We start from the raw sequence: 21,157 nt of genomic DNA, 5'->3' as shown, positions 1-21,157 counted from the left end.
TTCTTCAATAATCAAACACAACAACAAGTTGAATTGATGTGAAGAGAAACGCACAACCCAAAAAATGATGAACATCTGATCCCTAAATTAGCAACTATAAGCACTTGTACTCAAACTTGCAATAAAGATTTGCCGTGCAATGATAGAAACAACAAGTTTGTATTGAAAGCCAAAAGGAAATAAAATATTCAAAACAAAAAACAAACAACATCAAACTCCTAAATAGTTCATGGGAATTTATAGATTAAAACAAACCCGCTCCACATCCTCTTGAGCAACTCGAAGAGAGCCATAACACCACACCGGCTAAATCCATAGTATCACACCAACTAAACCCGGACCCAATGCAACTTGACATCATCCCCGCTTTGTAGCTCCAAATCTATATCGAAGGCTGACAACTTGAGCCAAATCCTTATATGCGTGGGCCAAAAGACGACAACTATATCATGGCGACAACAACTATAAAAATGATAAGATTATATGATGAATAAAGTTTTCTCTCATATCATCGAGGTTCTATAATAAAATCAAACACAAGATCTACTCTGAAAATTTAATGAGCATGGAGCCGGATCAGATGCCATCAAGTGAACAAGCCGGTTCCATGCTTGAAGAACATAAGAGAAAGTGGTTGCCGGCACTTGACTAGCAAGATGATGGATAATATCATGGAAGATTCCCTTCCAGTGAACGAAGCATCAGTAACAAAAGCTTTCTCCAACTTATGAATTAGAAGCTTCCACTATTACCAAGTAATGGAAAAAGTGAAACATGTTGCAATTATATGTTGCAGTTTTATTTCGTGTTGGACAAATGTGGTGAAATGAGGGCATCTCTAAGATTTAAAAGTTTTACAAAGTGAACAATTATTATTAGCCCCTTTTTTCTTTTTAAATCATCAACCAACCAACTTTTCCTCAACTCTTACCATTTCAGCCCTCCGACTTTTTCTCAACTATTATGCAACAAGACTCCTTACAAGTTACAAGAAAAATATTTGTTTTCATTCCTATGCATATAGAATTCCATAAATAAATAAATAAAAAGGACCTTTTACAACCACTATGGGATCGGGAGTGACACAGATGGGTCCAATGTGCCCATGCCTTGATATCAAAAAGAAAAAGAAAAAGAAATAGTTTGTATATTAATGTCATGTATTGTACATATTCATTAATAAAGAAAGAGGAGTGAGATTTATGATGGCAAAATAATGGACCAAATAATAGAAGGTTCGATTAGGGGTTTTGGTTTCCTCTAACCGCTTACTCTCAATGAAAAAAGGTTAGGCTACTTACAGGGACTGAACTAGAATTGTAAGATTGGAAGGGCCGAGATAGAAAACACAAGTCTATCAAATACATGTAAGTGTTCAAAACACATGTTAGAAAGGATAGGATACTTGACTAGGCTCGACAATCATACTCTCTCATATGTAGGGGTTGTATTGGGTTCTTTTCTTTAATAATCGCTGCCAACAGAATCTAATCTAATTATCTTGACTTGCAGATTAGAGGTTTCAAATTCGAATTTTCGCAGCATCATAATTTTTGTGTGCGTGAAAATTTTTAATTCGGCAATAACCTGAAGGCTTGAAGCGAAAGAGAGGTTTGAAACTTTAAAGAATAATGTAAAGAAGAAGGACGTTAGCGGCAGATCACGTGGTTTTAGCATCTACTAGATCAGAAATCAAGGCACCCTCTCTCTCTCTCTCTCTCTCTCTCTCTCTCTCATAAACCCTAAAACACCGTCTCGCACGCATATGTTTTAGCATCCAACTTGATCAGAAATCAAGGCACCCTCTCTCTCTCTCTCTCTCTCTCTCTCTCTCTCTCATTAACCCTAAACACCGTCTCGCACGCATAGAATCAGCTACTAGCACGTTACAAAGTCTGCTACATGTGGGACCAAGAAAGATATTTGGGGCCCAGCTCACCCTAATCATTTGCTGCATGCACGACCACAGAGTTCAAGTGGTGATCATCCATCAATACCCGTCAAATCGTTGACCTCAACGGACAATCGTCTGAGTGACTGTGCATATGACCGTTGATTTTCAACGGCTATGGCTGGAACGTGTCGGCAGGCAACACTGGGGTAGTTTTGTAGTTTTAGGGAAATGAGAGGGTGGTTTCGCTGGAAGTTGTGTGAGTGAGTGATCTTCCAGATAAATGTAGGGCCGATCTGCTACACAGCCCAAAGCATTGCTAGGCTGGCCATAGTCCTATAAGATAAGGCCACGCGGCGGCATGTATCTACCATCTTAAATCGGCTGGATCCTCCACCGACAATTGCAATTTGCAATTTGCATGGTTGGAATCACGATAATCCTTTGACAACTAAGATTTATTATCTTTTAAATAATAATAATAATAATAAATAAACATATAAACTTTATTTTATAATATAAATGAATTTCTAGTCAAATAATTAGGTTTGAGAATTGTGGGAGGACTTTGTTATAAAAATTCAACGCTTATTAGTTTTGATGGACGTAAATTTCTTTTAGGTGAGGATAATATTGTAAATTCACACTTTTTCATATTAAAAAAAAATTTTAAAAAGGAAAAGAAAAATCAAATAATGGCTTCATTTCATATAAAAAAGCGATAGTTGTATTCATAAATTAGGCACAAAGACCATAACTACAAGGGCAAATACCCACAAAGGGGGTAATGCAAATATGGAAGTATAGTAACCATGCAGGGTTAATCCAGATATAGGCCACAAAAGGCCATAGAAATTTCGGCATAAAAGCCACATGCCTAAATAAACCAAAAATGAATTACAGTGCCCAAATCTAGCAATACAACTACAACTTCTAAACTCTCACAAGTACAAAATATGAGTAGAGACTAGAAAACAATCAAAAACTCAACTCACACGGAGTTGATGCAATTATTACAAACAACAAAAAAATGCAAACAAACAACAAACCAAAAACCAATGGAGCCACCACCACCGTAGTTGTTTCCGTCACCACAATTGTCATCGCTGCGTTGGAGACAGAGAACACCACCTAGATTGTTGCCACTCACCTTACAACGAAAAACCAACCAACAAAAACCACATATCCAAGTAGATATGGTTATCCAAAACAGATCTAGGCACAAATAACTCCTCCACAATTAAAACCCCAAATCTAGTAGATGGGAAAGAGGAGAAATAAGTAGGTAGGTAGGGAAAGAGAGGAGGGGGTTAGAACACACAATGCAAAAGAGGTTTGAGAGAGAGAATAGAGGCTAGGGTTTTGGAGAGGTGAGTTTACTATCTTAATAATAATGAATAAATGAGACTATAAGTGAATTTTACCTCTCAAGGTAGCTTATTCCAACATTTGTGACTCTTGGTTCCACCTACGAAATTGTTCTCGTGACCCCTAGTTTCACATGGCACATTGCACTTGCATAAAAGTTGAAATTGGGGAGTTTTTCAATATCTTATTTCTTATCAAACAATGAAATTGGGGAATTTTCTACCCTATTTAGTAGAGGTGGAATTGCGCTATTTCTTGTCGAACAATGAAATTAGGGAGTTTCTAAATATCCAATTATTCTCATTAGCAATAAATATGTAAGGTTACATTGTGTGTCAAACAAGAAAAATAAGGTTACACTGTAGTCTTGCATGGAGCGTGGATGAACAGTGGGGGAGACCGGGAACCGATGGAGGCAACACCGAAGCCAAGGCAATTGGGGAAAAGGGTTGCAACAATATATTTGTTTTTCTATAACTAATTTTGTGTGTGTGTGTGAAAATTTTAAATTATTTAATGGTTTTTATAATTCAAAATATATGTAGGTACACTTTCAAGAATAGTGGAAGGGTGTCCAAATAAATGGGGTGTCTGGAGACCAGTTTCTTTTTTATCTTTCCTATATATATGGGCCAAGTCACAATTTTTCATGCCCATGGCTTGTTTAGCCCTGAGTTGTTTTACCAAAGTCGTGTATTGGGCTTAGCCCATCAAATCGAAAGGTGTAACTAGTACAAATCTTTTCATTTTTCAAGGAAGTTGATTTTCCCACTTCTCTTTTATCTGCTTACACTTCTTTCATTGAAAATTGTTTGTTCTCGCTTCTTTTTTGTCCACTTATACTCCCTTATATGATATATTAAAGAGTATTTAAAAACAAAAGGGAGTGTAAGTGGAAAAATCATCACCCTTTTCCAAATGACTATAACAGAGTTTCTGTTATTCGTATTAACAGCTCCTCTGGGAAAAATGTTTTTATGTGGTGCTAACGATTTAATAACTTGTCCTTATGTGTGGTTGCGTTCTAAAGTCGCATCTTCAAACCTGAGTTCAATATGGCTAAAGGGAAAGAGATGTGTGTGATTTCCAATCATTGATGTGTAAATGACTCCCATGTTGGTGGGATTGAGGAAGGCCCATAAACACGACAGAGTTCAGGTTCATTAGCAATATGTGGCAAATTACAGCACCTGCGTTGCGTTTCAGTGTGGTGGATAAATTAGAGCCACTAATTACCCTTTTGTTCCCATACCCGTCCATTATAGAATTGTGACAGAAAACGACACCGCTATGGAAGAAGGCATTCCTCCTTCCCACAGAGCACGACATGACACATACGCAAAAATAATTTATCAAAAACATATAACAAAAAAATTCTGCACATCTGCACACATGTTAAACTTTGGTTGGCAAGAAAGTAGGGAAGAAGGCAATTATATTCTACGGGAAGCTAGCAAGAAAAAAATATAAGAAGATAAGTAATGATTGAAAAATATTTCCAGCATTTGTGGTTTTAAGCTTTGTTTTTGGAACACACAAATCAACACCATAATTTTGAATTTTGTTAGAACTAACAACAATATTTTCTATGCTTCCTTGTTCCTGCACATAAGAAGAAATCCAGATATAGTCATTGATTGTAGCTAACATTTTGATTTTTCTTTTGCAGCAATTCCCGGATATAGTAAACTTTTCCTAATTGAATTAGATCACCTTCCACAAATGGGAAGGAAAACAAAGAAAATAAAAACAAAGGGTCAGCTTCTACTTTGTTACATTACCTGAAATAATGTAAAATCACAATTTCAATCAAATAAAACACATTCATTAAATGTGTATTGGCCGAGATTAGAAGTATGTAACGAATCCTTAACTTAAATACTTATCCGAGACTGTCCCTTACAACAACAACAACATTCTACTACCATATAAGCTTCTTTCTCTTTTGGCTAAAAGCATAAACATAAATTGTGACTCAAAATGTAATTATCTGTTGCCATTTCCCAGCATAACAAAAACAACAATAGGCTACAAAAATAGCTCAAGGAACTTGCCTCTCAGCAGCTTCAGCTACAATGGGCAATCTGGGCACCTGACCCAAAAAGCAAGAAGCAGACCCATAAATCAAACACACCAAAAGGAAGAGAAACACGGTGCTATCCAAGCTCATCAGCACATCCAATCCCAACCCATCTTTTGGGTTGTAGCTTCTCTCCACAAGATCAGGGAAAATCAGCAGCACATCAAGCACAATAACTTGCATAGTATTGAACCTCACATACCTACTAAAACTGGAGTTCCTAACAACACCAAAGTAAAGGGTTAAAAACACCAAAAACCCATTGAAAGGGAAGCTTTTGAAGACCCTTATAGCTGGTATCAAGGGTTGGATGAGCATCTGAATGGCAGTGAACTGAGTAATTACATACTTGCCATATTGTATGCCATCAAAGAAGGGGTAGAAGTAACAGACGGCTGAGATCAACCGGTCAGGGACATCCACTGACTCGTCGCTACCCTTGGATTGGGTGGTCACGGGTCTTCTGGGTTTGATTTTCTTGGTGGGTTTGGTTGAAATATTGGTGAGAGTGAGGAAAGATTGTTGCTTGAGAGAGAAGAACAAGGGTGAGTGAAGGAGGGGTTTGCAGTGAGAGAGGGGCAGAGGGGTTATGGGAGAGAGAAGGCTGGACATAGCCATCTCTGTGAGAAATGAAAGGTTTGGTTTTTGGGTGAATGGGAAAAGTTTGTGAGCCGAAAATCTAGAGAAAGACAGCTGCTGGGATTGGGTCATGGCCCAAAAGAATATCTCTTGCATAGGAAGAGAGAAGACACCAAAATACGACATGTCGTTTAAATACAAATTTATTTTTTTTCTTTTTCTAATCTGAGTTTTTTTTTTTTTTTTTTTCTTCTTCTTCTCCTAATCTGAGTTTTGGTTCAAGACTAACCATTACGAGGCAAACATTTTTAGAGTATTTTATTTCAAATGATGAAAAATATCATAATTTCATTGTGTTAATTCATACATATATAGCACAATGTATGAGAAGTTACATTTACCTTGAGAGATGCTTACTCTCCGTTTGAATGAAGGAATTGAAAATTACATAAAATTCTAAAATGACATAATTTAGATTTCCATCATTTCAATTTTTTGCAATTGAAGATTTCAGTGTTTGGATTATGTATGTTGAATTTTGTAAATGACAAAATTTTGTAAATTGCACTATGAAAATTGTAAAATGACGCATATTTTGGTGGAAATTAAACTCGGGAATTTAATATCCCAATTTCCATAGTTTTTTTTGCACATCATTTAATAAATTCCACGCTTAAGTTGCCAAACAATGGAATTGTTAATTTCTCCTTTTAAATTCCCAACTTTTAGCTAAATTCCAAGTTATTTTCTCTCATCCAAACGAATGGTAAAAGTCTTTACTGTAAAAGTGAAAGTAAGAGGGAGCGGAAGTGAATTTGGTTCTTTGGCTTGGAGGTGCTTTTTGCAGGCAACAAAGGGATGGTTAACCCTACATTTGGCCAGCTCCCACGCTGTCAAAGAATGGCCTTCTCCTGTAGTTAGTATAGTTCCTGCCAACACAAGACATTCATAAAAAAGGAGACATTAAACATCATGATCATACAAACTCATTATGACCATCTGGAATCCGGAATTGTAAACTCAGAACAAGAAAAGATTTTACTTGATTAGAGGATGCATTTTGATTACATACTTTGTGGGGAATAAACTTGAATTCCTTCATAAAGGAGCTTGTGCCATGAAAACAAAAAATATATAGAGACATTAGTAGGTCATTGAGCACATCAATGCCTAAGTCAGTTGACTATAAGGGGAGAATTAAGATTTCTTAGTTCAGGGAACAATTACCTTCTCCAAGAGGTGGAGATTGGTTTATATTTCGCCATTCGCCATCCCATATTGTGCCTAGGCCTAGTATGGGCCCATGCCCCTTCTCCCCCTCCCAAGTTCACCATTTCCTCCTCCCCATTCCACCTATTTCTCTCCTATCACGCCTCTTTTTCTCACATAGAAATCATGATTACCCTCTCCTTCAAAGCGCATGGCCTCTTAACCCTAAACCTTAAACCGAGAAGATATGCAGTTAATCATTATAGCCAATATTGCGAAGTGCAAGATCCTCTTAGCCATATGGGCCCGTTTGGTTCATGGGAAAGGAGACTTGGGGATGGGAAACCAATTGCTTTCCCATGTTTGGTAAGTCTAGATATAGGAAATCGTTGCTTGGCTCATGGGAAAGTAGGGGGGAAAGTAAAGCCATCCTCCCAACTTGGGTTTTGTTTTCCCTCCTCATGGAAAAGTTTGGGAAAATTAGCCAATATTAAATAAACATTTTTCATAACCATTTTGTCCCCATTAACAATTTAGAATTACAATATATCATTAAATGCATTCTTTTTTTATTTGATTTAATATGGGTATAATTGAAAATTTATACAAACTTTGTTTTCCATTCCTACTCAAAACAAACATGGGAAACGAAATCAAGTGATATCTCCCGATTACTTTCCCAACATTACCAAACGTGGGAAATGAATCTTCCATTTCTCATCCCTTGAGAAATGACATGGGAAATGATTTCCCCTCAAATTCATTTCGTAAACCAAACGAATCCGAAGTTATGAATACCTTGTCGACAACTACCTCAATCATTCTTACCTTAAATAATTGGATCACGAACATATCAAATCAATTAAAATGGAAATTTTTGACCCTATCGTTATAGGTTTAATTCTGTTCATCACAATCAATGATTTTGAATGAAACGTTACAATATATATAATAGAAAAAAATAGAGAATTTATCAAAACTAGCCAAAATTTACCCCCCACTTTCAAAAATGTCAGTTTTTATAAAATCTTTCAAATGTAGCCAAAAACTCACCTGAATAGACGCAAATGCCCTTTAAAATTAAAACCCACATAAACTTAAAAAGAAAGATCATGTACAAACGGGATATGTTATCAAAGTATTGAATCTATGTGCAAAGACTTTGTTATCAAAGACTTCGGGAACACACCCACTGTCTTTGTGAGAGCAGCCATTGCTGTGTTTATCGCAGCAACCTGAGAGGAAATATCCATAAATAGGACCAAGAAACTTAAAAACTTATATTAGAGACACTAGTATTCAATAATTATGTTTTGAATATTCAACTTATTGAAAAACTGTCTTTCTTTCGCACATAAAGGTCATACAATCAAATTTGTAGAAAGCATCGTCATTGCATGAAATGAGGAGTGTCTCTGTGGGAGTTGATCAGGAACTTAATAACCGTACCAGAATGCTTATAGCTTGGTTTTCCAAATCACAAAATTGATAGAAAAATATAATAGTATTGAATCCATGTGCAAAGACTTTATCCTCACATGGGCCAAACCAAAAGCGCTGCATCTCTACTGTATATCATCTCAAATCTACAAAAATTGTGAGGGAAAGCATGCTTTTTTCCTCATCTTCAAAAGTTTACACAAAAAAATTTAAGAAAATTATAAAATTAAATATTCATCCATTGTTCATACTAATTCATAAATTTAAATAGTAAAATATTACACATATCTACGAGGTATGATGAAGTGCAATTGTATTCAAATTTTGTGTAGTAGGGTTTTGCTTTTTAGGTTTATGTGGGTTTTAATTTTTAAGGGTATTTGTGTCTATTTAAGTGAGTTTTTGGTTATATTTGAAATATTTTATAAAAACTGACATTTTTGAAAGTGGGGGGTAAATTTTGGCTATTTTTGATAAAAATTCAAAAAAATATCGTTTATTGGCGTCACATAGTTTATTTCCCATTTATTAGCAACAGATTGTAAACTATAAACTTGGGGGATGTCCTAGAAATAGTTTGTACGACATCGACTACTGTAGAGCATTGACTTTGATCCAGTGGATGTAAAAACGGCAGTGAGTTCCTGCAGGTTTTGAAAGTAAACTCATTTCCTTCGAACTCAAACAGTCTCTAAAAGCTAGTGAGTGCAGTCTGAGACTCAATTTAATCTCTATCTACAGATTGGGTGAAATCTTCGTGGTCGATCTTGAAAAGGTAGGCTTCGAAAACTCTTTGCTTTCTATTTCATATGGATTCTATATTTGTAATTTGGATTAATTACCGTAATATATATATGGAAATTGGATTGATTACCGTTATAACTCTTTGTTTAAATTTCTAGGAAAATTCGTGGGTCGAAGTCCAAATATTTTCCAGAACTTGTTAATCTTCAGATTGGATCTTTTTGCGTTTCTGGGTTTGTTTCCAAATTGTCTCTGCTTTAATATTCAGTCGCAAGTTTGGGGTTTGAAGCTTATACCCTGAACGAGGCATTGAGTGATTGCCCATTAGTTGGTCTAATCCGTTTTTGGGCATTATGGGATTCGCAAGATACAATCTGTTTGATTGGTGAGGAAATGGAGGAAAATGAAAGAAATTGTGAATGTTAAAAGTTTCCAGCGTTTTTGGTGTTGGTGGAGGAAAAACCCTCTCTGATAAACCAACTAGTTGTATCAGGATTGGAAAACACTGGTTGTCTCGATGTTGCTAATTGGAAAACACAGCTGAGATATATGGCCTTTTAGTTGAGTGTCAGGATTGAAAGCTTTTAGTTTCTGATCTGTTCTTGCTTTTCTTTTTTTGGTTTTTGTAAAAAACCAAACTGAACATTACAGTAATCTGATTGAGTGTGGAAAGATGGATGGTTCAGGTTTGGGAGGTGGTTTTTTGTCTGGTCCCAATGGGGGGATGCTAGACCTTGAATCGTCCATTCCTAGACGCCAAGAGATACAATTGGGTCATCCGTTGTTAGCACATCATCAACATCACATGAATGTCATGAGTGGCGTTAAAGGTGATCATGATCCCATTGGGCTTGTGGAAGTGAAAGGGTCAATCCCAAAAGTTTGTTCGACTACTGTCAAAGGGAAGGCAGTGGCACCTTTTAATGCCAATAATGGTTACAATTTGAGTGATGAAGACGAGCCAAGTTATACAGATGATGGTGGTGAGAACTTCGAAGGGGCCAAGGGCAAAAAGGGATCTCCATGGCAGCGAATGAAGTGGACTGATAATGTGGTTAGGCTTCTTATAGCTATTGTTGCTTGTGTGGGTGATGATGGTACGCTTGAAAGTGGCGAGGGGCTTAAGAGGAAATCTGGGATTTTACAGAAGAAGGGTAAGTGGAAGACTGTATCAAAAATAATGATTAGTAAAGGTTGTCACGTGTCTCCTCAGCAGTGTGAGGACAAGTTTAATGACTTGAACAAGAGGTATAAGAGGTTGAATGATATTCTTGGGAGGGGAACTAGTTGTAGAGTGGTGGAGAATCCTGCTCTTATGGACTCAATGCCCCACCTGTCTGCCAAGGCGAAGGATGACGTTAGGAAGATATTGAGCTCAAAACACTTGTTTTATAAAGAAATGTGTGCTTATCATAATGGACAGAGGATACCTGATTGCCATGATCTCGATCTCCAAGGTTATTCTTTGCCTCTTGGGAGGTGCTCAAAAGACAATAATGGATCCGATGAAGAAGAGGCTGAAGAAAACCATGATACCGAGGATGATGAATTAGACAACGAAGATGATAACGATGCAGATAATGATAGGGAGAGGATGGGAAGAATGGGTGACAGGAAGAAGGCTAGTGAAGAGGATGGCCATTTCTGGCCACAATATGTTCTTCTGGATAGTTTTGAAGTTGAAATGGGTGAGATTTTTCAAGACCCAACGAAGTCATTATGGGAGCGAAGAGACTGGATCAAGAAACAGAAGTTGCAACTCCAAGAGCAAAGAGTCGGCTTCCAGGCCGAAGCTTTGGAGCTTGAAAAGCAGAGGTATAAATGGCTAAGATACTGTAGCAAGAAAGACAGGGAACTGGAGAGGTTGAGGCTGGAGAATGAGAGAATGAAGCTAGAGAATGAGAGAAAGGTACTGCAACTGAGACAGAAGGAACTGGAAGTAGATTTGAGGAGGTCAGAAGCTTCCTTAGAGCCTTCATCTCTTGGGCTAGGAAGAGATCAGATTGATTTGGGCAGGCATCAATAGCTTCTGAGCTCAAGTACTGTCTGTGCAATACTGGAGCGTGGTTGACATTCAGCAAAGAAGACCTTCAAGCTCAAAGCTTTGTGAGCACCATCGCTCGAGTGTTTTTTTCTCTTTTGGTCAAACGCCTATTGTCGACTGTCGAGTTAGTTTTAGAAATAGTTGAGACTTTTGCTGATTGTTGGATGCTTTACTGTAAAGATGCAAGTTAGTGTTTCGACCAAAAAAAGGAAAAGGATGTGACATCATGTAAGTGAGTACTGTATTTCGCCATTTTTTGAAGGCATGTAGTAGGTGTTGTTTATATATGGTTTAGTCTTCAAAAACATTTGCGAACATGGGTTATGGAAATAAAAATGAATGATGCAGTCCTCTGATCCTTTTAGCCATTGCTGTAAAACCCCAGTTTTCGTCTCCAACCATTTTTTCTCAACTTCGGTGGCATTCTCACATTGAATTTCAGGAAATTGTTGGTTTTTATTATTGTTGTAAATGAATGATTAGAAAAAGGTTCAAGCATTTTTGTGTGCTATAGGTGCAGTTTTACATCCGATCTTTCCTGTTCTTAATTTTTTTTTTCCAAGTGCATCTCATTTGATTTGAGGACTATAGTTAGAGCTCACCTCAGATGTTTTCTTTTTTACATCAAAAGAACCATTCATTCACATGTAATTTTCAAGTGTTTTTCTTTTTACAACGATATTATTTCAAATTATTCTAATGTACCGGGAGCGAGATCAACATCAAATGTAAGAGGACTGGTACATTGTATTGGTTAACTAACCTATCTCACGTTTAAATGTAAATTTCAAGTATATCTCACGTTTAAATGTAAATTTCAAGTAGCTCTCAACTATGGTTAATAAATTAGTCACTGAACGGTTACGAGGGCCTTTGATTGCTTTGCACCCTGGGTAAATGGAGAAAAACTTGAGTGGGTACACCCATGCCACCTCATCAACATGCAAGTTAAACATAGCCTTAAAACAAAGTAGCACAAAATTAGTATGGCAACCTTAAAAATGCTGTGGAATGGAAGCATGACAAATGCCACCAATGCATATTTCCCATTTCCCCGAGAACCTGGCTTAATTGTCTCAATCAACCAAACCAAATTCAAAGAATCATTTTTAATCACATTTGACATGCCAATTTTGTTATCACATTCACATTCACATGCCAAATGCATAACTTTCCTACTAAAATCACCTACAAATATATATGTTTTAATTACCGAAAAAATAAAATCATCTCCAACAAAAAAACCCATATTATATATATTTTTTGCTTTAAAAAAAAAAAAAAAAAAAAAAAGAGAGAGAGAGAACTTGAGGCTATAAGAGGGAGTGTCCATTTTGGTTTCAAACCCTGCAGTCTCCTTGGCATTCCCACCATATCTTTCTCCACGTTAGGCTCTCCTCCTTTAATATTCCGAGTGCCAAGCTCAAAGGTAACCCTCTTTGTCTCTCTCTATCTCTGACTTTATCTTACTGCAGCGATCGCATCTCTCTATTAATTTGCGTTCTTTTTTTATTTATTTTTATTTTTATTTATGTGGTGTTTTTGACCTTGTATTTTGCTCAAGTTTCGGAGTTCACAGATTGTTGTATTTGCATTTTTGTTATAAACAAGCAAAAGGGTCTTTCAGATCCTTGTTTTACTTTTGGTTCTCTTAGATCTCTCACTCGCTTTCTCTCTCTCTCTCTCTCTCTCTCTCTCTCTCACTCTCTCTCTCTGTGTCGTATACACCATCTATTTCAAAGGTATTGTTGCTGCATGCATCTCTGTGTGGTTACGTTGTTATTCTCTTTTACATCATTTGACGCGTTCATGAAAAGTTTGGATCTTGATCATTGAGTGTTTTGATTCACTTTGTTGCTGATATATGTTTTCTCGCTCATTTTCATTGGATTTGAAGATTTTTTTGGTTTTAATTACCATGTGTTAGGTGTTTTTGATTGATTCAACAATTGTCTTTCGTGAAATTTGAATTCCGGATATTCTCCAACATAGCAAAGACAAAATACACTTGACAAAATGGTCATTGGCTATTACTTTTTAGTTTTAACATAGATGTGTTGCACATAGTCTATTACATCTATCATTCTATGTGAAACTTTTGGATTTGTCTATCTATTTTTTCTTAGTGATAGGTTTTGCTTTCATTCCTTTTTTTATCTTATAACCAATCTTTTCAGATCATGTTTAGAAAGTCATCGTCATTCATGATTCATGGTTCTCCATTTATTTTCATTTTTCATTTTTCATTTTGTGAGTTTGATAAAGGGTATGTTGGGGAACTGTCAGGTTGTCTGGAGCAGCTATTTATTCCAATTGGTCCATTTTTCCCATATTAAGTTTGGGGTTCTAAGCAATGAATTCCGATTCTTATGTTCTATTTATTCCAATTGATTGGTTCTATGTAGCATGATATTTTCAAACTGTTTAAACAATAGTGGATATTTTTCCTTGGCTCCCTTTCTGATTACAGAAGTTGTCGAGTTTGCAGGTGTTTGATTTTTTGCTAAGTGATGGCTGATAGGCACCAAGATCCAACTGTTATGCAAAAGTTTTCTGGTCAGCTACATCTAGGTTCCAGCCTTTCTCAAGACTCCCACAGCCACTATGGGGGCTTCCAGAGGCCTGCTCTCAATCAAAGGCGTTTCGCATATGGAAATTATTCTAATGCAGCATTGGAGTATCCAATGAACCACGCATGTCGAGCTAATGATCCACTGGTGGCTTCAGGTGTCTTACCTGTGTGTGTCCAAGCCCCAAAAGAGAAAGGATTTTCGGGCTTCGCTATTGATTTCTTAATGGGTGGTGTTTCTGCTGCTGTGTCCAAGACTGCTGCTGCTCCAATTGAGCGCGTAAAGCTCTTGATTCAGAATCAGGATGAGATGATCAAGGCTGGTAGGCTTTCTGAACCCTATAAGGGAATCGGAGACTGTTTTAGCCGAACGATGAAGGATGAGGGAATGGTAGCATTGTGGAGAGGAAACACAGCAAATGTCATCCGTTACTTCCCAACTCAGGTCTGTCATTCCCATTTTTTCCAGTTTGTTAACTACACTCATCTCTCTCTCTCTTTCTGTTATCTCTGAGTCTTACTGCAATGTGCTTACATTGTTGTCTCCTGTCCAGGCCTTAAACTTTGCGTTTAAAGATTACTTCAAGAGCCTGTTCAACTTCAAGAAGGACAGGGATGGCTACTGGAAATGGTTTGCAGGTAACTTGGCATCTGGTGGTGCTGCTGGTGCGTCTTCTTTATTCTTTGTCTATTCTTTGGACTATGCTCGTACCCGTCTTGCAAATGATTCCAAGGCTGCAAAGAAGGGAGGAGAGAGGCAATTCAATGGCTTGGTTGATGTCTACAAAAAGACTCTCAAGTCAGATGGTATCGCTGGCCTTTACCGTGGCTTCAACATTTCTTGTGTTGGCATCATCGTGTACCGTGGTCTGTACTTTGGAATGTATGATTCTTTGAAGCCTGTGATCCTCACTGGAAAGCTGCAGGTAAGTGACTATCATACATTATGCTTAATGTAACCACTATAAAACAAGTCGATATACTGCTGTTTTATCTAAACTCTCAACAATCAGTTTGTGTATAAACGGTTTCTTAATAACTTGTGACGATTATCTCACATGTTTTCTATTTTTAATTTTTTGGACAATTCCAGGATAGTTTCTTTGCTAGCTTTGGTCTTGGTTGGGTTATCACCAACGGCGCTGGACTTGCTTCTTACCCGATTGACACTGTCCGTAGAAGGATGATGATGACGTCTGGTGAAGCCGTCAAGTACAAGAGCTCGCTCGACGCTTTCTCTCAGATCCTGAAGAATGAGGGTGCAAAATCTCTCTTCAAGGGTGCCGGTGCTAATATTCTTCGTGCAGTTGCTGGTGCTGGTGTGCTTGCAGGTTATGACAAGCTTCAGGTGCTAGTGTTTGGAAAGAAGTACGGTTCTGGTGGGGCTTAAGTGAAAAATGAATGGACAATTCCACAACCCAACCCTCCATATAGCTACAGATATTGATGAAAAAACAACAAACTTTCATCCTGAGTTATATTTTAATTTTTTTTGTCAGGGGATTTTCACTCAATAACCTAGTGTTAGAGGATTTTGTCTCCTAAGCGTTGTTCCATATGCCAGGAGTTTTGCTCTCACTGTCCTGGCTATAAGAGCTGTTAAGAGCTCATTTTGTTAAATTAATGTTTAAATACTGGTTCTTCTCTTTACATATTTATCTTGGCAGTTTTCATCATGATTTTTTACTATTTCTGAAACTAAATACATAACAATTGAAATAAGAGCATCTCCCATGAGACTTCTTCAAGGAGATCCTTAGCTAGAATAGAGAGTGGATGAAGGAAAATCTCCCCATCCTTCTCTTTATTTTAGTCTAGAGTAGTCATATAAAACTGATCAGCCAAAATAGCTTTCTAACACTTTTTAACTCAAAATTAGCAAACAAATAGAGTGTGTTGTTGGAGATGCCCGAATAAATAGAGCATCACCTTCACTGGTTCGTTTGGTGAGCTGGATTATATGGCTGGATGAGATTCATAATTCTAATCAAATGTTTTGGTGGTGTGAAAACAACCTGAATTGGATGATGTCCTATTCTACTAGGCCAAAATGTAGTAGGATTATGAATCCCATCCAAAAATTAGGATTAAGTTGGATGAGATTATGTCTAACCCTCCTAGGCCATGTAATATCATATTTCAGTTCATCTAGCTTCTTAATTATTTGTAGTAGCAAGCACATTATTGAATTAATGTTATCATCTCCAATTCAATGTAATCAAATACGATACAATTCTACTTCATAATTCAATTCAGTCCCAGCCAACAACATGCTCTAGGGTGGAGAAGTTTTTACTAAAAATTTCTCCTTTTCTTCTTCAAGTTTTGCTTTTCTTTTTTTCTTTTTTGCAAATGAAGAAGTTTTTTAGTGTTTGACCAACAGCATTTCGCGCCAGTATCACACACCAATGCCGATACTCAAATCTAATGCTCATCATCCTCCTCTCTATCTCCATGTCCACCCTCAGAGTCAGACCTCCACGTTTCGTTCCAAAGCCAGTCTCAGACCCTCTCCTTTCTCTCTTCCACACCCGCTCTCTCTCACCCCACAAACACAAGCCCACCAATTGGAACACAACCCACAAATCAGTTCAAGCAAACCCACTTCTCTCCCTATTAGAAACATGCAAATCCATGTCCCAGCTGAAGCAAATCCAATCCCAAATGATCCTCACGGGGCTAATCTCAGATGGGTTTGCTTCGAGTCGCCTAATCGCCTTTTGTGCGCTTTCAGAGTCGCGAAATCTTGATTATTGTAACAAGATTTTGTACAATACGCAGAACCCAAATGTGTTTTCTTGGAATGTGGTCATTAGAGGGTATTCGGAGAGTGAGAATCCGAGAGAAGCAGTTGTGTTGTATAAGAAAATGTTGAGAAATGGTGGGTCGAGACCGGATAATTATACTTACCCGTTATTGTTGAAAGTTTGTGCTAATTTAACTTTGAATTTTACGGGTCGCGAGGTTCTTGGGCATGTAATGCGATTGGGTTTATATTTGGATATGTTTGTTCACAATGCTGTGATTCATATGCTTGTTTCATGCAGAGAATTAGAGGCCGCACGTAAGGTGTTTGATGAAGGTTGTGTGAGAGATTTGGTTTCTTGGAATTCTTTGATTAATGGTTATGTCCGAAGTGGGTTGGCGTGTGAGGCGTTAAGGATTTATCAGGAGATGGAGTTGGAGGGATTTAAGCCGGATGAAGTTACAATGATTGGAGTGGTTTCTTCGTGTGCCCAACTAGAGGATTTGAGACTTGGGAGAAAATTTCATCTGTTGATTGAAGAGAATGGACTAAGTTTGACAGTTCCTCTTGCTAATTCGCTTATGGACATGTATATGAAGTGTGGGAATCTTGAGGCCGCTCAAGCATTATTTGACAACATGACAAAGAAAACCATTGTCTCATGGACTACAATGATAGTGGGATATGCCAAATATGGGTTTCTGGAAATTGCTCACAGGCTATTGTATGAGATTCCAGAGAAGAATGTTGTGCCATGGAATGCAATGATTGGTGGCTATGTGCAAGCCAAGCATAGCAAGGAGGCTTTGGCTCTGTTTCATGAAATGCAAGCTAGTAATATAAATCCTGATGAAATAACCATGGTTGGCTGCTTATGTGCATGCTCACAAATTGGAGCACTTGATGTCGGGATATGGATTCACCATTATATTGAAAAACATGGTCTTTCTATAAATGTTGCTGTGGGGACTGCCCTTGTAGACATGTATGCTAAATGTGGGAATATCACAAAGGCTCTCAAGGTCTTCTGGGACATGCCAGGAAGAAACTCTTTCACTTGGACAGCTATTATTTGTGGTTTAGCCCTTAATGGACATGCACATGTTGCCATATCTTACTTTGCGGAGATGATAAATACAGGATTGGTGCCAGATGAGATAACTTTTCTTGGGGTCTTATCAGCTTGTTGTCATGGGGGTTTGGTTGAAGATGGTCGTAAGTGCTTTTCCTTAATGACCTCTATATTCAATCTTTGCCCTGAACTTAAACATTACTCTTCCATGGTGGACCTTCTCGGCAGGGCTGGTCTTTTGCAAGAAGCAGAAGAGCTTATCCATAGCATGCCAATCAAGGCAGATGCTGTGGTGTGGGGTGCATTATTCTTTGCTTGTTATATTCATAAAAATGTTTTGATAGGAGAAAGAGCCGCTTCCAGGCTTCTTGAGCTGGACCCTCATGATAGTGGAATTTACGTTTTGCTTGCAAAAATGTATAGGGAATCACATATGTGGGAGGAGGCAGAGAAGGCACAAAGTATGATGAAGGAGAGAGGAGTAGAGAAGACTCCTGGTTGTAGCTCAATCGAGGTGAATGGCACTGTACATGAGTTTATTGTTAGAGACAAATCACACCCTCAGTCGAAACAGATATATGATTGTTTGGTTGAGTTAACAAGACAAATGGAGCTTGTTGGCAGCATATCAGAAGTTCCTGCATTTTGGGATAACTTCCACCTTGGTGCTGAATTTTAGGCAACAAGTTTGAGTCAGCAGGTGAAGGAGAAGAGTGCAGATGAGAAGGCCTCCATTTCAAACTGTCAGACAATGTCCAAAGAGTGCATTTTAAGACTGTAGTTTGATTCGAAGAGTACTAACAGAAAACTTGGACAGTAATATGACTGCAACAACTGAAGAACTTCTCTATTAATTGTTTATCCTTGGTGCTTCTACTCTGGTATGAATTCTTAAAGCTGCCTTTTTGTTTCTTTTTCTCCTTTTGCTTTCTAATTTGTATGATTCTTCAAATTTGTCCACCCTTCCTTCCGGGTCGACACAGTTTTTGCGAAAAAAAAAATATGACAAGTTTCCAGAATGAATTTGTTTCTGTGTTTGTCTTACTGACTGACAATACTTTTTGCACTATCGCGAGGGTTCTTACAAGGAAAACATGGTAGCTGTTCTTAAGCAGCACCAAAATGTTCTCAAGGTTGCTAGCCAAGAACATCTCAGTTCCATCCTATGCCAAGGTATTGGAAATTTCTCGATGTGCTTTTCGTGATCTGCTCTTTATTAGAGATTTTCTGCACGAGGTAACTGAATATAATTAAGGGTGGCAGAGTTTAGACAGGAAAGGCATACAGAGCTGCCCCTGATCCATTGTTGGTTTCTTCAACTGCTTCACTTCTTCTGTTGGTCCATTATCTCTCTCACTCACACAGTCTTTGGCAGCTTTTCTGATAGCAATGTTGTGTGCTAAATGGTTCCTTTCTCTGATTGTAATAATAAGTTCTTGTGTTTTTTTCAGGGCTTGAAATGAATCTGAAGTTAAGTGTTTGGGTAGATTTGCGTCAAAAAGAGCATGTCTAAAAATGCATGTGGCTTGCGGAGTTGCAATGAGAAAGAAGAAAGCAAAGTCGTATTAATGGGGCCCCACCACAGGTAGCAATGGGGACAAAACGCAGCCAGCTTATTTTTGATTGCAAGCGACACGTCGGCAGAAAAAAAGAATAGAGAATATTTATGATTTGTCCACTTCACTTCCCTTGCACGCCAGGTTTTTATTCCATCCTCCTCATCACTCATTTCATGTCTGCTCTGCTCTTATTCACCTAAAGCTTTCCCTCTCTCCTTCACATGCCTGACAGCCTTTACCATTTTGGTAAGACAACCAGCTCTTGTCCTCTCACCCATGGCACACCAAAAGCTCAAGTCGCCTATCAAAAACTATTGGGGGGGGGGGGGAGAGAGAGAGAGAGAGAGAGAGAGAGAGATGGAAGAATACCTTTTTTTTTCTTCCCACATTTGGGGCAAGTAGCAATCATGTTGATAGCATCACAACTTCATTTTCATTGGTTATTTTGGGTCCTCCAATGGTTATGATGGGGTTTGATTCCCATCACTAGTATTCCCTTTGCTTAGCATCACTTAAATCTAGTAATTATACCTTGGTGCTTAAGGCAAACACAATAACACAATTCAGCAAATTTCGTTTAATTCAATATTCTAAAAAGTGCGTTGAAATTTGGAGACAGACAAAGAAGAAGAAGATTGCACCAACTAGAAGTGGGATCGGCATTCATCACAAACTTTTGCGTGCCCGGGGTTATAGTTTATTTGTTCAATCATGTCATGTGTTAAAAGGGAACCACTCCCACCAACAAAACTTTAGAACATAGTTGGCCCCCTCCCATCCACAACATTATAATGAAGTCATAGAGAAGAAAGAAACACAGCTAAGTCATTCTCATTTCTCTTTTGTTTTTGTAACGATATTCTACTTGAATCCAATTTAAATTACGAGAGGGAGACTTGAACTCAGGTACAAAGTGGGGGAGCATATCCGCTTTAACCAACTTAGCTAAACTACTGTCTGTCATTTCCCTTTTGTTTTGGATTAGTTTAGAGCACCTTTTTCTTTTAAAGAAAAAATAGCTTGCAAGTTGTGTAGAGAGTCCTAACTAACCTTAACTGACACCAACTTCCTTTTGGGGGGGAAGTCAGATGGTTTTGGTTATCTATTTTCAACCAAATTTATGCGATTGCCCTTTTTCCATATGCAAGCCAACCACTCATTGCAACCCCCCAACCACAAATCTTTGGATTTGGGATCATTTTTCCGATGGCTGTGGACCCCATGCCGGTAATCAAATGTTTCAGCTCGCGCATTCTACAGCGCATGACTCTTGAGAATTATTGCATCTCTTATTTCCCCCATTTTAAAGATAAGAAATTAAGAATACGGAGGATAATGTATTTTTTTTACACAAGCGATATTTTACTTTAAACTAATCTAATTTAATTTACGGGAAGGAGGATTTGAACTCCGGTACAAAGTGAGGAGTGCATCTGCTCTAGTCAATTTAGCTAAGTTTATATATATATATATATACATTCCCAATTTGGCTAAGCCCAAAATATACAAATTCAAATTTACATAATGCTACTCGAGGAAAAAATAAGTTTACATCCACAACACATGTATATTTATTAATATTATAGTATATAGTGTAAAATTTGTCACATCGTATAATAATTGAGATGGATGGAATATTGTTGTTACATACAAATATTTGTCCTAGTAGCTAATAGCTATGATGGAAAAGCAACGGTTAAAGGCAGAGACATGCTATGATTCTTTAGCATAGGACGCGTGACAGCGGATCCCAATCTCCTCATCAAACGGACTTCGCGTGTCACTGAAACCACTGCATAAAGCCATTGCAGACACTCGGGATTCTCTCTCTCCAATTACATACTAATACAACAGAG

At 37.8% G+C, this 21,157-nt stretch overlaps 4 protein-coding genes across 7 annotated transcripts; 3 read left to right on the top strand and 1 right to left on the bottom strand.

Annotated features, from left to right (window-relative positions):
• Nucleotides 1–5,062: 5,062 nt before the first annotated feature.
• Nucleotides 5,063–6,104, bottom strand: TIC20-V (TIC 20-v-like protein). The gene has a single exon (XM_021962330.2). The coding sequence runs from the start codon at nucleotides 6,102–6,104 to the stop codon at nucleotides 5,301–5,303; it is 804 nt and encodes a 267-aa protein (XP_021818022.2). The 3' UTR covers nucleotides 5,063–5,300.
• A 3,044-nt stretch (nucleotides 6,105–9,148) lies between these two features.
• On the top strand, nucleotides 9,149–11,719 carry LOC110760380 (uncharacterized). Its single transcript, XM_021962637.2, has 2 exons — nucleotides 9,149–9,342; nucleotides 9,470–11,719. The coding sequence occupies exon 2, from the start codon at nucleotides 9,985–9,987 to the stop codon at nucleotides 11,335–11,337; it is 1,353 nt and encodes a 450-aa protein (XP_021818329.1). The 5' UTR covers nucleotides 9,149–9,342; nucleotides 9,470–9,984; the 3' UTR covers nucleotides 11,338–11,719.
• Nucleotides 11,720–12,908: 1,189 nt separating this feature from the next.
• Nucleotides 12,909–15,576, top strand: LOC110760405 (ADP/ATP translocase, mitochondrial-like). Its single transcript, XM_088252217.1, has 4 exons — nucleotides 12,909–13,097; nucleotides 13,844–14,369; nucleotides 14,479–14,850; nucleotides 15,018–15,576. The coding sequence occupies exons 2-4, from the start codon at nucleotides 13,866–13,868 to the stop codon at nucleotides 15,312–15,314; spliced, it is 1,173 nt and encodes a 390-aa protein (XP_088108343.1). The 5' UTR covers nucleotides 12,909–13,097; nucleotides 13,844–13,865; the 3' UTR covers nucleotides 15,315–15,576.
• Nucleotides 15,577–16,063: 487 nt separating this feature from the next.
• On the top strand, nucleotides 16,064–20,947 carry SLO1 (SLOW GROWTH 1). 4 transcript variants are annotated; one of them, XM_088251991.1, is made up of 4 exons: nucleotides 16,064–18,623; nucleotides 18,819–18,915; nucleotides 19,194–19,442; nucleotides 19,553–20,947. In XM_088251991.1, exon 1 carries the CDS (start codon nucleotides 16,352–16,354, stop codon nucleotides 18,419–18,421), a length of 2,070 nt encoding a protein of 689 aa, XP_088108117.1. In that variant the 5' UTR covers nucleotides 16,064–16,351; the 3' UTR covers nucleotides 18,422–18,623; nucleotides 18,819–18,915; nucleotides 19,194–19,442; nucleotides 19,553–20,947. The 4 variants fall into 4 exon arrangements, with proteins under 4 accessions (XP_088108117.1, XP_088108116.1, XP_088108115.1 ...); XM_088251990.1 differs by having other exon boundaries at nucleotides 19,534–20,947; XM_088251989.1 differs by having other exon boundaries at nucleotides 19,194–20,947.
• Nucleotides 20,948–21,157: the final 210 nt, after the last annotated feature.

The sequence above is a fragment of the Prunus avium genome, chromosome 4, assembly GCF_965620075.1.
Source record: "Prunus avium chromosome 4, drPruAviu1.hap1.1, whole genome shotgun sequence".
Classification (NCBI taxonomy): Eukaryota; Viridiplantae; Streptophyta; class Magnoliopsida; order Rosales; family Rosaceae; genus Prunus; species Prunus avium.
The sequence above is the reverse complement of the archived record's forward strand: the minus strand, read 5'-3'. Positions and strand labels throughout refer to the sequence as shown.

What these genes read in the sequence shown, in the direction of transcription:
- TIC20-V (XM_021962330.2), bottom strand. Translation starts at nt 6,104, where the DNA reads ATGTCGTATTTTGGTGTCTTCTCTCTTCCTATGCAAGAGATATTCTTT.
- LOC110760380 (XM_021962637.2), top strand. Translation starts at nt 9,985, where the DNA reads ATGGATGGTTCAGGTTTGGGAGGTGGTTTTTTGTCTGGTCCCAATGGG.
- LOC110760405 (XM_088252217.1), top strand. Translation starts at nt 13,866, where the DNA reads ATGGCTGATAGGCACCAAGATCCAACTGTTATGCAAAAGTTTTCTGGT. An exon ending in TCCGTTACTTCCCAACTCAG is followed by an intron (nt 14,370 to 14,478) that starts GTCTGTCATTCC and finishes TCTCCTGTCCAG; the next exon opens with GCCTTAAACTTTGCGTTTAA. An exon ending in TCCTCACTGGAAAGCTGCAG is followed by an intron (nt 14,851 to 15,017) that starts GTAAGTGACTAT and finishes GGACAATTCCAG; the next exon opens with GATAGTTTCTTTGCTAGCTT.
- SLO1 (XM_088251991.1), top strand. Translation starts at nt 16,352, where the DNA reads ATGCTCATCATCCTCCTCTCTATCTCCATGTCCACCCTCAGAGTCAGA.